This window comes from Cherax quadricarinatus, chromosome 66 (genome assembly GCF_038502225.1).
Source record: "Cherax quadricarinatus isolate ZL_2023a chromosome 66, ASM3850222v1, whole genome shotgun sequence".
In the NCBI taxonomy this organism is placed as follows: domain Eukaryota; kingdom Metazoa; phylum Arthropoda; class Malacostraca; order Decapoda; family Parastacidae; genus Cherax; species Cherax quadricarinatus.
In genome coordinates, this window is record NC_091357.1 from 13698299 (window position 1) to 13715505 (window position 17207).

General features: G+C 37.1%; 1 protein-coding gene across 6 annotated transcripts in view; it reads left to right on the forward strand.

Annotated features, from left to right (window-relative positions):
* The window catches only part of Setd3 (SET domain containing 3), a 79686-nt gene that overhangs the window by 23839 nt on the left and 38640 nt on the right, over window positions 1–17207 (forward strand). For 5 of the 6 annotated variants that reach the window (XM_070099103.1, XM_070099108.1, XM_070099105.1 and 2 more), the window contains 5 exons: window positions 6701–6816; window positions 11866–11970; window positions 14415–14491; window positions 15231–15372; window positions 16709–16900. In XM_070099103.1, the coding sequence (XP_069955204.1) occupies window positions 6701–6816; window positions 11866–11970; window positions 14415–14491; window positions 15231–15372; window positions 16709–16900 (632 nt within the window). Of the gene's footprint in view, window positions 1–3813; window positions 4017–6700; window positions 6817–11865; window positions 11971–14414; window positions 14492–15230; window positions 15373–16708; window positions 16901–17207 lie in introns of those variants that run through there. The other variant, XM_070099106.1, reaches the window with a different exon arrangement.

Consider the following 17207-nt stretch of genomic DNA (forward strand, 5'->3'; position numbering starts at 1 on the left):
GGGACTATGATGCAGGTAGTGTGCTCCCGGGGCACGCTACCCACAGCAGCAACAGTTATAAGGATTTTAAACACCATCTTCCAAAAATTATTTCGGGTTCCAGTTGAGGTTGCTGCAGCTCGTGAACTGTTGATAGATAATGAAGGGGCTGATAGCTTTTATTCTTGTCTTGTCTGCTTTATCAGGGCTGGGAACCAAAGCAGTCATAGTACTAGGGGAGAGCGCACACCTTTGTAGTACCCATAGTCAGTGGCCAGGCTTCAAACACCTTTCATTGTACAACAGTAAAGGAATGGAACAGACTGCCTGCACATGTCAAAGCCAGTCATAGCATGAACCAGTTCAAGAAGAGAGCCAAAAGTTGCCTAATGAATGTAACGACAGAAAGGGATGATTTTTTAGTGAACACACGTGTAAATATAAATAACTCAGTTTACTTTATTCCTAGTATATCTCTTTTATAGTATAATAATAAGGTATTAAAAGGACCCCAATGGAAATAAGTCACTGACTTTTTTGAGTTATCCCTGGTTCTCTACACATATGCTGCTGTGTATGATAATCTATGTAACTATTTGTGTATACCTGAATAAACTTGCTTGCAGTTGCCACTAATATACACGCTTTGGCTGACTGAGACAGATGCATTTACGTGGGAACTTGGCCAAGTTTCGCCCATGTAGAGTGAGTTTTATCAAGTCACAAGAAAAAATATAAAACCCACTGTGGAGGCGAAATGTTGTCAGTGAAATTTGTATGTAATTTCACCTGTGACTATCATCATGTTTGTCTCATCAAATCAGGAGATGGACACCTCTGATTGCCCAGTGACGACACACACGAGTAGCTCAGGATAACCCAAGATGGTCACCAAGGTCCCCATTCGAAATAAGCTTATCTTAGGTAATTTACACATATATTACTATGTATGATAATTGTACTTATGTGTACCTCAACCTAAATAAACTTACCATATTTACTACTAGTAAACAAGGTCAATAGGTGTTATTAGACTTGCCCAATCATCTCGTCTCAATTATTATTAGTATTATCATCATCCACTCACTGAATTCTCAAGGGAGGCTCCTTGAAGCCGGTGAAAGGCTCTTGATCCAAAAAACGAGACCTGACCTTTCCTCCCTTTAGTTCAAACTTTATTGCCTTACATATTACCCGTATGACCCATACGGGTTTAGCACTCCTCCTGTGGAAAATTAAATTTACTTGGATGAATCTCATTAGATACACACCAGTAAATGGTAACAAAGATAATTATTCTTTATCAAAGCTACAGAGACATGTAGAAATTTTAGGACACTTAGGTCGCAAATGTCCCCCTTCGATACCTACTACTGTCATATCTCCACAAGTCACTCTGGACCTATATTAATTTCAAATGAAATATACATCACCAGGAATTCTGGCAAAAACATTAACATAAATATTTGGACTGTATATTAAATTTAAAAAATGAATACATATATGTGAAAATTTGTGTGGACTGCCTCCAAGTGAGTCGCCTACCCTGGCAAACTCTGTTGACACCGAGCTCTGAGGTGGGTACCTCAGCCTCACAAGTGGCTTATAGAACAGATTTTCACAAATGATTGGTATTGCAAGAAACTTCGCCTGCATGCACGTATAAAGGACTAACTTACTTGGTGTTGCAGCATATATCCTGATCTTCAACTTCCTAAGCCTAGCTTTAGCCCCTTTGGACTTCCCCTTGGAAACCATGTGCAACCGGGAGCATTAAATTCCTGCAATATTCAATCGTTATTAGTGTCCTGCCTGCACCTCAGAAATTCCTATATCCAAGAGGGTATGTATCCCCTAGTATAACTATGCAGACTCAGACACTAGCTTCAGACGGCTCTGAGACGCTGGTACTTACTGGGCATACTCTCTCTGTAGCACGCCGAGCCCTCAGTTAACTCAACCCACAATCTCCTAAGTCACTGGCCAGAACCTACGGGAAAAGGTGAATATCTCGTCTTACTGTATGGGCTGATGGAGATCATCTACGGTACATCGAGGTGCCTCTACCAGATTTCCCCAGGTCTCAGATGTGAAGACACGTGGGGGCGCCGCCTGCTGTTCACGGCACGTCTTGTCCAGTCGGTGTCTATCGTAAGAAGGACGCTATTCTGTCTTTGTGACCTGCGCCCCGCCATTCAAGCTAGGGCTGCCAGTTCTCCCTAGCTAACTTATCCTAGTGTTTGCCTACATTATCGGCCTATTACTACCTATGTTAAGGTCTTAGGTCTACTCTATCATTATCTACAGATGCCTTAGTAAACCTAATATTAGTGTACTACCAGTAAAACTACCTACTCCTTCCCTGAAGAGTAAATCTATAAATTAAATAAGCTTACCAACCGCCAACCAGAGAATGCCTTGTTTGGGAGGGTTTAAGGGCCGCTCGGCTCAGATGACCAGACGCCCATGCTGGATCTGAGCTGTGGAACTATTTGGACCAAATAAATTTCCACATATACATTGAAGGAGAATTTATAATAATAATAAGACTCGCCAATTAGTCTGGAGATTACGGTGTGTCATACACAAAACCCCCTGCCTAAAATTATGAAGAAAATACTGGCCAGAATTCCAACATAAAAAAAAACATACCACGAGTGGGATTTGAACCCGCGGTCAGTCTCAAAACTCCATAAATATAGACATGACTTAGCTGGGGTTCCTTGACTGTCCTATCCACTCGCCTAATGTTCATATTATGCAGGACTGCAAATCCAACAATTTTGGATCCTATTTGAGAGGTTTTAAGCCCAATATAATCCCTAGAGCGACGAAAATTCTTCCGATTTTCACTAACGTTTGTCTCGGTCAATTCAAAACAATGGCCACAAGTCCCCAGCAACGCTCACCCATCGCTGGTTCTTTATTTATTTACAGATTAATTTTTATTACCTACAATATATTCTATCAGTTTACATACAAAATACACTGTATTTTTTGGAAAATATACAGTATTTTCTACACCTTCCATGAATGCGATAATCAGATTTACTAGATGTGGACGTGCATTGGCGCCATATTATATATATTTTATATATATTTTAACTAGCAATGATAACCAAAAAAAGGTGTATGTAACACTTGTTTTAACATAATTATTATTATTATTTTTATATAATTAATATTATTAGCAGTAATAGTATGAACGAAATGGTTTTAGACCAGTCAGGCATAAACCTGGTGGCTAAAGCTCTCGCTTCACACGGCGATTCCGGGTTCGATTAGTAGCGAGGGTAGAAACATTGGGCGTGTTTCTTTACACCGGTTGTCTATGTTCACCCATCAGTAAAATGGGTACCTGGGTGTTAGTCAACTGGTGTGAGTGGCATCCTGGGACAAAACTAACCTAATTTGCCCGAAATTCTCTACATAACAAGTGGCTTTTTATATAGTAGTACTATGTCACTGATGTCAGCTAGGACTGTATAACTTGTACATGTACTTGTAGTAAATAAAGATATTATTATTATTATGTAAGTTTATTCAGGTATACAGTTACATATATTATCATACATAGCAGCATATGTGTAGAGAATCTAGGAAAGGAAAGTGTGTATCTATTTCCTTGATAATGAACATATATGTAATGCAGATACATGGGTAGATATATGATTAAAATAATAAATAAGTTTATTTAGGCACAGGTATACATAAGTACAATTATCATATATAGTGTAAATTACCTAGAATAACCCAGAAAATTGGAGACTGTAGAGCCACTCATGATGAAAGAGGAGTGTACATTAATACCGATGAAAGACTCTTGATCCAAGGAAGCTGAGAAATCTTCCACCTTCCTTGGATCAAGTCTGATTACCTGCCAATGCCCAGGGGGTGCAAGACCCCCAGTGGGTTTAGCGCTTGAGGTGCGCCTGGCGACTCTCTCCTCCAACCATGACCAGAAATAGCCGCAGGGAACAAACTTAATAATATACACAAGCTCTGACACTAGGGTAGCAGCGCCTCTGGTGATATTTGTAAGTACTCGCCATTGTGACAGTTATATGCCATAAGCCTGCTGGGTTTAGCGCTCTCTGTTCCTACACTGGGGTTGCTGGATGTGAAGGGACCAGAGATTCATGGGGGGACATATATACACCTTCAGGTGTATATCTCTCAGTTTATATATGCTCACCGTATACTTTAATTCTTATTTTGGAGATTAGAGTATTCTTGGCTGGTGGGGAAAAGTTACATGCAGCCGTAATGACCATCGTGCAGTCGATAGGGTTGTAACCCCATTTCCAAGCACCTATGACCATGATAACTTAGGTGCTCCCCCAGAAAAATAATAATAATAAATCTAGTATTGTAGGCTGACCTGGTATGGTATACCCTGTGTCAGGTACAAGCCTGGTATATGGAGGTACCTCTAAGCTAAGGGTGATTGCCGGGTCACCCATCCAGGTACCGGCCTTACCCAAGGGTGCTTAACTGGACACACAATTCACAGCACAAATAGTGTCACTGTCAGACACCTTAAACCTGACAATGTCAACCATTATTTGATGTATTTCCATCAACTTTATTATTGTCTCCTATTACTTACTTACTTACTTATAACAGTTTTATTTAGATTATCTACACAAGTTTTTATTTAGGCTTTGATTGCATAGGTTTTTTTTTTACCTTAGTATATTTCCTGTTATTGTAACTGATTTTTACACAGTTGAGTTACTTAGCTGTTTTAACTTTTAAATAAGATATTACAAGGACCTCGATGGAAATAAGTCACTTTTTTGGGTTATCCTAGGTAGTTTACATTGTGTATGATAATTTTACTTATGTGTACTTATGCCAAAATACTCGTAGTGTTCTTGAATGCACTCACTTATGGGCAAATAAAAGTACATTATTTAGATTTAACTTTAGATAACTCCCAAAAAAGTCTTATATTTATACTGGGGTCCCACCGGGCCCAGTGGCCTGGTGGCTAAAGCTCTCGCTTCACACACAAAGGGGCCCGGGTTTGGTTCCCAGCGGGTGGAAACATTTCGATGCGTTTTCTTACACCTGTTGTCCTGTTCACCTAGCAGCAAATAGGTACCTGGGTGTTAGTCGACTGGTGTGGGTCGCATCCTGGGGGACAAGATTGAGGACCCCAATGGAAATAAGTTAGACAGTCCTCGATGACGCACTGACTTTCTTGGGTTATCCTGGGTGGCTAACCCTCTGGGGTTAAAAATCCGAACGCAATCTTATCTTATCTCACCCACTACTATTATAACCTTTTTTTCTTCTATACAGCTATATAAATGCCCCAGCATGATAGTGGCTTTCTTTGTACTTAACAAATCAAATTGTAATTACACACTGTAACCTTTCCAATGAAATAAAATCTTTATCTTTTACATTTTATAAACTTATAAAAGTTTTATGCAAAGGATACACTTTGTAAGTATAGGATTTCCAAAAAATGTTTGTGTTGCTCATTAACAAATACAGTGCAGTAATTAGTACTGCATATCCATTGAAGCCCCAATACCCTTCATACCTTGAATCATAATACTGTTTCAACAGAGGGAGAGAAAAAATTCAGATGAAAGCCACAGCAACATAATACAAAAAAATAATAGCATTAACAAAATCATTAGAAATTGCAGTAATGTGCCCAACAGACTATATACAAATTTAACTGAGAAAATTCGCCATTTCCAAAATTGTCTGTTATTGTTACACTGTTGGGTAAATTGATTTCTGATTTACTGGCCAAAGTTTGTTAAATCCAGAATTGTTCATTATTGTTATGACTATGGCAAATCCAGTCTCAATATAGTATTTGTATTTTAACAGGCAGTTGGCATTACTAGAAACTGTCTTCCTGTTAGTTTGTTAAATCAAATTTCACTAATTTTTATTTTTATTTAAATGTGGTAAATTGTTGTAATGTTGGATTTAATGTTAGTGTTATTTTTATTTTTTTTTGTCATATACTACAGGTACTTATGCTCTATTTAAGTTTTAAGTGTAGGAATGCTTCCTAACCACATTAACTTCCTGTTCACTATTAACTCATAGTATGAAGAGGGAGTTTTAAATAACATTTTAGTCCCACTTGGACTCTTATCAAATTAGTCTTGATAATGGTCCAGGTTGGACCAAAAAGTTATCTGAGGTTTTACAGGAGGCCCTCCATATTCACGAGGGTCAGGGATCAAGAACCTCGCAAATCTTGAAAATTTGCAAATGTTTGGTGTGCAAATATGATGAAGGGAAATATAATAATACTGAACTGTAGTGTTCATGAATGATTTGATGTGCAAATATATTGTAGGGAAATATAATAATAGCATTTACTTAGCCTAACAATACTGCTTCCTTAACCTATTGAACCATGAACAGTCATAAAATGCATGAAAACCCCATAAAATATTGTATATACATGTTATGGTTTAATAACAAATAATGAACAAACAAAACACTCACCACTTGTTGGGCATTCGTGAATGTTTGAAGCTCATAAAAGTGGAGGGCTAGCTGCATTTCCAAATTTAAAAAATAATAGTGAACTGCTTCATAGAAAATTTCAATTTATTGTGCTGCATTCATTGTTCTGGAACACTGTACGTATTTAATTTTGGGCAGAATATGTTTGTTGTTATTTTAGATATGTTGATTACATGGTGTTATTTTCTGTAGGTAACATTCTTTTATTTTGCAGTACAATGGGCAAAAAAAGCAATGCCAAGAAGACGGCAAACAGGAATGTTGGACCAGTAAAACTTTTACCTCAGACCAGAGGGGAATTGACGGCTGTTGTTGATGAAGTTTTTAAACGTAAGTTTTTGGTAGATTGTTCTAAATACAGTGGTAACTCGGGATACGAACAGCTCAAAACTCGAGCAGTTATGTAAGTGTATTTATGTAAGTGCTCTTGTAAGTGTATTTTTGGGGGTCTGAAACAAATTAATCAAATTTACATTATTCCTTATGGGAACAAATTCATTCAGTATCGGCACTCGAACAGCCTTCTGGAACGAATTAAGTTCGTATCCAGAGGTACCACTGTATGTTGTCACATTTAATTAAATATACATTTTGTGATCCTATATAGCACTTGCTTTAAGGTTTTAGCATGCAGAGATGGATAACTAAATCAAAAGTAACTTGATTAAAAACTGAATATAAATTGCATTACTGAAATTTATTTGAGAAAATCAGATCACATTTTGATAACTAGTGCAGTAAGTGATGATCTCCGTGGAGCACTTTTAGTTTTCTAGTTGATGAATTTTGATTACTGTTAAGTAAGATTCATTGGTGGTGTATATGTTATACTTTTTAGGTAGGGCTTGTGGTCTTTGTATTAAAAGGAACAATTGTTTTCCCAAAATAGCCGAGAATTAATTCATTGTTTCCATGATGCAAGACTCAGCCTGGACATCACAAAATTAACGTACAGTATTTTATTGATGTTAAATAATTCTAACAAAATTTAGTCTGACCTAAGATAGGCTGGGTAGGATTAAGCTAAATTAATTTTAGCAAGACTTCCTTTCGTTATTAAGTTAGTTGGTGCAAAATTAATGACATAATTCACAGAAATATACATTATTAATTTAGAAATTTGCGGAAACAAATTTTTAGGTTAGTTTAATGTACTTGACTGAAGTTTCCTAAAGAGTGTTACACTTGGTACAGTATACAGTACTGCTGTATAAGTATGAGATGTTACTTTGATATCAGCATTTCTGCTCATCTCATGAGCTGCCAAAGTCTAAAGGAATTTAATGTACTAAGTAGGTTGGTAGACAGCAACCACCCAGGGAGGTACTACCGTCCTGCCAAGTGAGTGTAAAACGAAAGCCTGTAATTGTTTTACATGATGGTAGGATTGCTGGTGTCTTTCGTCTGTCTCATAAATATGCTACTTCTACTTACACTTAGGTCACACTACACATACATGTACACGTTTATTTATACACACTCATCTGAGTTTTCTTTGATTTTATCTTAATAGTTCTTGGTCTTATTACTTTTCCTTTTATATCCATGGGGAAGTGGAATAAGAATCTTTCCTCCGTAAGCCGTGCATGTTGTAAAAGTCAACTAAAATGCCAGGAACAATGGGCTAGTAACCCCTTTTCCTGTAAAGATTACTAACAAGAATAAAAAGAAGAAAATTGTCAAAGTGGGAAGTCTGAATGTGCGTGGATGTTGTGCAAATGATAAGAAAAAGATGATTGTGGATGTTATGAATGAGAAGAAACTGGATGTCCTGGCTTTAAGTGAAACAAAGCTGAAGGGGGTGGGAGAGTTTCAATGGAGAGGAATAAATGGGATTAGGTCAGGCGTTTCAAATAGAGTAGAGCTAAAGAAGGAGTAGCAATAATGTTGAAGGATAAGCTATGGCAGGAAAAAAGGGACTACAAATGTATAAATTCAAGGATTATGTGGAGTAAAATAAAGATTGGATGTGAAAAGTGGGTTATAGTAAGCGTGTATGCACCTGGAGAAGAGAGAAGTGTAGAGGAGAGAGAGAGATTCTGGGAAATGTTGAGTGAATGCGTGGGGAGTTTTGAATCAAGTGTGAGAGTAATGGTGGTTGGGGATTTCAATGCTAAAGTGGGTAAAAATGTTATGGAGGGAGTAGTAGGTAAATTTGGGGTGCCAGGGGTAAATGTAAATGGGGAGCCTTTAATTGAGCTATGTGTAGAAAGAAATTTGGTAATAAGAAATACATATTTTATGAAAAAGAGGATAAATAAATATACAAGGTATGATGTAGCACGTAATGAAAGTAGTTTGTTAGATTATGTATTGGTGGATAAAAGGTTGATGGGTAGGCTCCAGGATGTACATGTTTATAGAGGGGCAACTGATATATCGGATCATTATTTAGTTGTAGCTACAGTTAGAGTAAGAGGTAGATGGGAAAAGAGGAAGGTGGCAACAACAAGTAAGAGGGAGGTGAAAGTGTATAAACTAAGGGAGGAGGAAGTTCGGGCGAGATATAAGCTACTATTGGCAGAAAGGTGGGCTAGTGCAAAGATGAGTAGTGGGGGGGTTGAAGAGGGTTGGAATAGTTTTAAAAATGCAGTATTAGAATGTGGGGCAAAAGTTTGTGGTTATAGGAGGGTGGGGGCAGGAGGAAAGAGGAGTGATTGGTGGAATGATGAAGTAAAGGGTGTGATAAAAGAGAAAAAGGTAGCTTACGAGAGGTTTTTACAAAGCAGAAGTGTTATAAGAAGAGCAGAGTATATGGAGAGTAAAAGAAAGGTGAAGAGAGTGGTGAGAGAGTGCAAAAGGAGAGCAGATGAAAGAGTGGGAGAGGCACTGTCAAGAAATTTTAATGAAAATAAGAAAAAATTTTGGAGTGTTAAGAGTTAAGAAAGCCTAGGGAAAGTATGGATTTGTCAGTTAAAAACAGAGTAGGGGAGTTAGTAGATGGGGAGAGGGAGGTATTAGGTAGATGGCGAGAATATTTTGAGGAACTTTTAAATGTTGAGGAAGAAAGGGAGGCGGTAATTTCATGCACTGGCCAGGGAGGTATACCATCTTTTAGGAGTGAAGAAGAGCAGAATGTAAGTGTGGTGGAGGTACGTTGTTGGCATTACGTAGAATGAAAGGGGGTAAAGCAGCTGGAACTGATGGGATCATGACAGAAATGTTAAAAGCAGGGGGGGATATAGTGTTGGAGTGGTTGGTACTTTTGTTTAATAAATGTATGAAAGAGGGGAAGGTACCTAGGGATTAGCGGAGAGCATGTATAGTCCCTTTACATAAAGGGAAAGGGGACAAAAGAGATTGTAAAAATTATAGAGGAATAAGTTTACTGAGTATACCAGGAAAAGTATACGGTAGGGTTATAATTGAAAGAATTAGAGGTAAGACAGAATGTAGGATTGCGGATGAGCAGGGAGGCTTCAGAGTGGGTAGGGGATGTGTAGATCAAGTGTTCACATTGAAGCATATATGTGAACAGTATTTAGATAAAGGTAGGGAAGTTTTTATTGCATTTATGGATTTAGAAAAGGCATATGATAGAGTGGAGAGAGGAGCAATGTGGCAGATGTTGCAAGTATATGGAATAGGTGGTAAGTTACTAAATGCTGTAAAGAGCTTTTATGAGGATAGTGAGGCTCAGGTTAGGGTATGTAGAAGAGAGGGAGAATACTTCCTGGTAAAAGTAGGTCTTAGACAGGGATGTGTAATGTCACCATGGTTGTTTAATATATTTATAGATGGGGTTGTAAAAGAAGTAAATGCTAGGGTGTTCGGGAGAGGGGTGGGATTAAATTATGGGGAATCAGATTCAAAATGGGAACTGACACAGTTACTTTTTGCTGATGATACTGTGCTTGTGGGAGATTCTAAAGAAAAATTGCAAAGGTTAGTGGATGAGTTTGAGAATGTGTGTAAAGGTAGAAAGTTGAAAGTGAACATAGAAAAGAGTAACGTGATGAGGGTATCAAATGATTTAGATAAAGAAAAATTGGATATCAAATTGGGGAGGAGGAGTATGGAAGAAGTGAATGTTTTCAGATACTTGGGAGTTGGCGTGTCGGCGGATGGGTTTATGGAGGATGAGGTTAATCATAGAATTGATGAGGGAAAAAAGGTGAGTGGTGCGTTGAGGTATATGTGGAGTCAAAAAACGTTATCTATGGAGGCAAAGAAGGGAATGTATGAAAGTATAGTAGTACCAACACACTTATATGGATGTGAAGCTTGGGTGGTAAATGCAGCAGCGAGGAGACGGTTGGAGGCAGTGGAGATGTCCTGTCTAAGGGCAATGTGTGGTGTAAATATTATGCAGAAAATTCGGAGTGTGGAAATTAGGAGATGTGGAGTTAATAAAAGCATTAGTCAGAGGGCAGAAGAGGGGTTGTTGAGGTGGTTTGGTCATTTAGAGAGAATGGATCAAAGTAGAATGACATGGAAAGCATATAAATCTATAGGGGAAGGAAGGAGGGGTAGGGGTCGTCCTCGAAAGGGTTGGAAAGAGGGGGTAAAGGAGGTTTTGTGGGCAAGGGGCTTGGACTTCCAGCAAGCGTGCATGAGCGTGTTAGATAGGAGTGAATGGAGATGAATGATACTTGGGACCTGATGATCTGTTGGAGTGTGAGCAGGGTAATATTTAGTGAAGGGATTCAGGGAAACCGGTTATTTTCATATAGTCGGACTTGAGTCCTGGAAATGGGAAGTACAATGCCTGCACTTTAAAGGAGGGGTTGGGATATTGGCAGTTTGGAGGGATATGTTGTGTATCTTTATACGTATATGCTTCTAAACTGTTGTATTCTGAGCACCTCTGCAAAAGCAGTGATAATGTGTGAGTGTGGTGAAAGTGTTGAATGATGATGAAAGTATTTTCTTTTTGGGGATTTTCTTTCTTTTTTGGGTCACCCTGCCTCGGTGGGAGACTGCCGACTTGTTGAAAAAAAAAAAAGTACATTACAATCAAGGTCAGGATTAAAGTACATGTACTGTATAATTTCTCAAAGATTCTTTATTTAAGTATAGGTACACAATTATAATTATCATACATAGTAACATGTGTAAATTACCTAGGATAACCTAAAATAGTCAGTTACTTATTTCAAATGGGAACCTTGTAATATTTTATTACTTAAAGTCTAGCTGTAAGATACAGTAGAAATCAGTCATGATTTCTTAAATATATGTAAGATATGCTGCATTGATTAGCATTTGTAAATATATGGTAGTGGCATAAAGAATGGGGGATGTGGGACAACAATGAAAGATTACAGATAATGAAACACTAATAAATTTGAAATAACAGTGATTAATATTTCAATTCTAGTAACCAATGAAAATTTACTAACATTGTAATGAATAAAATTAATAACTTTTATTCACTAGGTTGCACAAAGGTCCCTCCAGCTGTTGCTCCAGGTGCAGCACAGGAGTGGGCCGAGTACTTGGAAATTTATGCATTAATTGAAAAGATAAGGAACATAGAGAAAGGTATGTATGTATAATTCTTGGAACAGCACCCTTCAATGGGATGGTTTTGATGCTAGCAAAGGGCTCTTGATTCACAGAACTTGAGATTTTCTTTCCTTCCTTGGATCAAGCCAGATCAGTGGCAATGAAAGGCGGTGCTGACCCCCCTCAAAGTCTTCCCTGGTCCCCCGAAAGCCCCCCAGATAAAATAATAATAGTGTGATAATATAGTTAAGATATATCTCTTAGCTCTCCTTCCGACCAGATTACTACCCCTTAACCCCTCTATATAAAAATTCTGAATCTAATTGAATCCCATTAGTCAGGTATTTATATTTTATTTTATTTGCACGTTTGTTTTTATAAGAAAATGTTTGAGCCATGTGCAAAGTAGCCCCTTGTTTCATTTGTGTGGTTCACTTTAAATAAAAGGAGTTCAAATGAACAAATGTTCATTATTTCATTTTGACCATTTATCTTTATTAAGATTAAAAAAAAAAGATGTATGGTCTTGGAGGGCCACTTTCATAACCTTGAATTACCATTAATGACTTAAATTTAAATTCCTCATTTATATCAAAGAATAGATAATAACCTAAGCTTTCTCTCCTCCTGATGAACCTTTTAAAGGTCTGTTGTATATGGTTAGTGTGAACGTATCTTAAAACTTTGCTGTAGCAGAATTGAGCTTGGATTAAGAAAGAATAGACTCGTACATTTAAAATTTATAAAAAAGGCAGCTCAAAAAAAGTGTATTGTATGACCCTGTTATAGGGTGTTGATGGTTGAATAATTTTCCTTTTGGTATTTCTTTGGTGGTTACATTCAAATTCAGATTTCTACTCCTTTTTATATGGTACAAAAATAATGTTTACATGGAACGAAATATTGTTAGACACAAAAGCAGCCACTGGTACATAATACATTTTGGGTAAGTTAATCCTAATTCTTTAAGGCTACTTAAGAATTAGACATAGACTGTTAAGTAGGATTTCTTGTGCATTTAACTACATGCGCAGTTGTATGACATAATGTAGATGTTTTCCTATGTTCTTGTCTCTTATTGCCAGTAGTCTCCAAAGGGAAATTTCATCTTTGTATTTTGCATTGCTCCCTTCAAAGGGGTTTATTTGATGTACTCTTGATCTTAGGAATTGAAGGTAACCTTTTCCTTGTACCAGACTTGATTACGATGTGACCCATGAATATGATTTTACATCTATTTATAATATAGCTACAGATATTTGAAATGTAATTAACTGGTTGTGTCTTAATAGTTTAATAATTGTTTTATTATTTTTTAATATGTACAAGAGTGAAGTACAGTAAGTTTTGTAGCTTACATTATGGAATGTGAAAGTGGAGGATTAATTAAGGAGTAAGTTATATTATGTTAATAGATGTAGTATAGGGGATGCCAGGAAGTCATGTATAGATAGGCCTGGGAGGCTTTTTCTGATATGACCATCCACTCGGAGGGAGAATTCTCTGGGAAAACGAGGCATCAGAGCTATAGCTAAATTTAAGGTAGCTTTAAGTGTCTCTGTAACTTGGCAGATGAATCTCTTATAAATTTAGAGCATGAATATAAAACATATACATTGTCTAATAGTAACTATTATACACTATATTAGTGACAGTGATTATGTATGAGTGAGGTGAAAGTGTTGAATGATGATGAAAGTATTTTTTTTTTTTTTTTTGGGGGGGGGGTCTTTTTGGGTCACCCTGCCTCGGTGGGAGACAACCAACGTATTGAAAAAAAAAATTAAATGCAGATTGCTGATATGTGCAGTTACATATCTAAGAATGTTTTTGTGCTTAGTCAGATCATTGTAAATTTGAGTGAAACTTCAACATTATATTTAAAAATGTGGTTTTGCTTAGTATTTATTCCAAAATTTTTATGTAATTGCTGTATCAGTCAAAAAAGTCAACAAAGGGAAATTTCTTTAGCATTTTTTTTAAACTCGTCCATCTCCCACTGAAGTACATATAGTGACCCAAAAGAAGAAACACTTTCACCATCATTCACTTCTATCACTGTTTTGCCAGAGCCCTACCGATACCACAGTTCAGATGCCCCTCTAACCTGCAGATATCCACCTCCTTCAGAGTGCGGGCACTGTACTTTCCAGGACTCGAGTCCAGCTAACCCGTTTCCCTAAATCCCTTCACAAAATTTACCTTGCTTACTTTCCAACAGTTTGTCAAGTCCCAAAAACCACTTGCCTCCACTCCAATATAAACAAGCTCACACATGCTTGCTTGAAGTCCAAGCCCCTCACACACAAAACCTCCTTTACCCCATCCCTCCAACCTTTCCTAGGGTGACCCCTACCTTTCCTTCCCTCCATTACAGATTTGTACACCCTCAAAGACATCTAGTTTTCTTCAATATATCTTTTGTCATCTACTGTATGATCTGTTCAAGTCCTGTTATACTAATGGATAATATATTTCAGATATCCAACTGCCATCGTTTCCTCGTAAGGAACAGGTAGCACCTTTCATGTCCTGGCTTGAGGAAAAGAAAATTATGGTATGTTTTAAATCTTTTGTTGTATAATTATGCATTGTTGTATATTTATGCATTGTATATTGTTGTATATTCTTCATTTATTCAGACTTCCTACAATAAATGTATTCACCACTCACTACAAGCTAAGGATGAAAATATTTTAAGGTAAGCAGTGTGTGTATTGTGTATGCATTTTTTAGGCCTAGCTGTATTGCCTGCTTATTGTATGATAATGTAAACATGTTATCAGGTTTTTATATGCATTTGAGAGTGAAAAAAGGCTATGTTTCACTTTACAGCAATTTCCATTTTACAGCTATATAAGCAGGGCCCACCTGTAGAACAGTAAGTGTAATTTTTTTTGCATTCTCAATCTTCCCACTTTTTGTACTCCTTTTATCTGATATTATGTTTTAACCTTTTTTCTTCCATGACATTTAGAATTTATTTTTAGAATTTTAGTACTGTACCATACCTTTTAATTTGACTATTTTATATGTACAGTCATTCTTTCCCGATATGCAATTTTGCCTCCCATTTTTCAGGTATGTATTGCATGAACCCTTATGGATTTAGGCACTTCTCCACGAATATAATAATCATCAATTTCACATATCAGTTTACAAATACATATTTATCTACAGGTACTTTCAATTATCACCTTCAACATCTGTATAAAATATTTTGTATAAAGTATTAAATATAACCTGAGTTACCATAATCAAATCTGTTCACAAAATAATTCAGTATATTATTTCAGGTAAAGGGAGTAGAAATTGCAGAGTTTGAAGAGCAAGGGTTTGGTCTTCAGGCAACTGAGGATCTTGAGCAAGGGCAGGTGGTAATTTCTGTGCCATGTGAGGCCATGTTAACAGAGGAGACTGCAAGAAAATCATACCTTGGTACGTGGTGGCTGACAGCAGTCTATATCAAAGCATCCAATTTTTAGTTGTGGCATCATTATAGTGCAACTCACTTAGTTTCACTTCACATGAGTGAGTTTGGTTTCTTTTGATTCCTGACTAAATATTATTTGCTCTATATTTGATATTTTAGATGAGACTTTTGACATAAATAATTTAATGTTTTTTTTAATTGATGCTGGTTATTTTAGCTTGGTGGGAATATTTATTTGTGTTGAGTGTTTATTTTCGTTGCTTTTATTGTGCACGTGAATGTGTGTGTATATATTGCATATTTTTTTTAGGACTATGAAAACTGGTGAAAGTTCTCTGTAAATGTCACAACCATTACTATTACCTTTCCTACTTGACAGGGAGTAACATCGTGTAATATACACCTACCATCCGACTTACGACCTGCTCGACATACGACGACTCGACTTATGACTGTGTTTTTTATGCCAAATTTCTGGGAAATAAACAAGTGTTTGTGTTGTACACAGTGTTTATCCTAAATCTTACAGTATAAAATACAGTACTAACAGCATAAAAAGTAAAGTAAAACATGAAATACCAAAATAAAACAATAAAATAGTCATTACAAAAAGTTATGTTGATATTCAGTAGTAAAGTTCGACTTGCGTCCAATTCGACTTACGACCGGTTTCTTGGAACCAAACTCGGTCGTAAGCCGGATGGTAGGTGTAAATAATTACAGATTGAAGTTTTCTTGTTAACACAGCTCCCCTCATGGGAGATTCCTTGATGCTGGTGAGGGGCTCTTGATCTAGGGAATTGGATCTGTGCTCCAGTTCTCCGAATTGAGCCTGAATACCTCCCCCCCCCCCACAATTGCTGTATAATCCTGTGGGTTTAGTGCTCCCCCATGATTATAATTATAATTGTTAGCATAGCTGCCATTTTCCACTAGGAGAGGATTGTGTAGGCTCTGAGTTGAAACAGTCTATATAGTACAGGTACAACATCGATTTTCTGGACACCGATGGTCCAGAAACTCTTATAATTCATACAGATTTACAAGCAGAAACTTGAAATTTCCACGGCAGTGTATTTACCACCCAACTGTATGTTGTTTATCCAACCCCAAGACCAAGGAATACTGTGCTCTCTACAAGGCGGGAAACCTCAGTAATCCGGAAAGGCTTTAGAACCAGAGGGTCCGGAAAATTGATGTTCTACCTATATAATCATCCAAAAGCACATCTCCTTAAATACAGTAATAATAATAATAATTGATTGTAGAATTTTTAAAAATTGTTAATTATTAAGTTTTTACAATACTTAAAATGTGAAACATAGTACGTATTTCCTTCAGGTTCGCTAATAGAACGGGACCCCATCCTGCAACACATGGGCAATGTGTCTTTGGCCCTACACACACTTGGGGAGTTTGTGAACCCACAGTCACCATGGCAACCATATTTACGTATTCTACCTTCATCTTATTCAACGACTCTGTATTTTACTCCACAACAGCTACAGATGCTCAAAGGATCACCAATCCTAGGTAAATTTTGAACATCATATCATTTTCTAATGGGAATTTTTTTTTCTCACACATTATTTGAGAAAGAGAGATTAAGGTTCAAAAAGAGAAAAACAAAGTAGAAAAATGAGGAGAGAAATTAGAAAAAGGAAAGGAGGAAGAGAAAGTGAATGAGAAAGTGAGTAGAGTATTAAATTTTTTTTTGATACCTATATTTTTTTTGTCACCCTGCCTCTCTGGAATATGGCCCTGTATCTTTCGTTCTTTCAACACACTGGCCGTATCCCACTGAGGTGGGGTGGCCCAAAAGGAAAAACGAAAGTTTCTC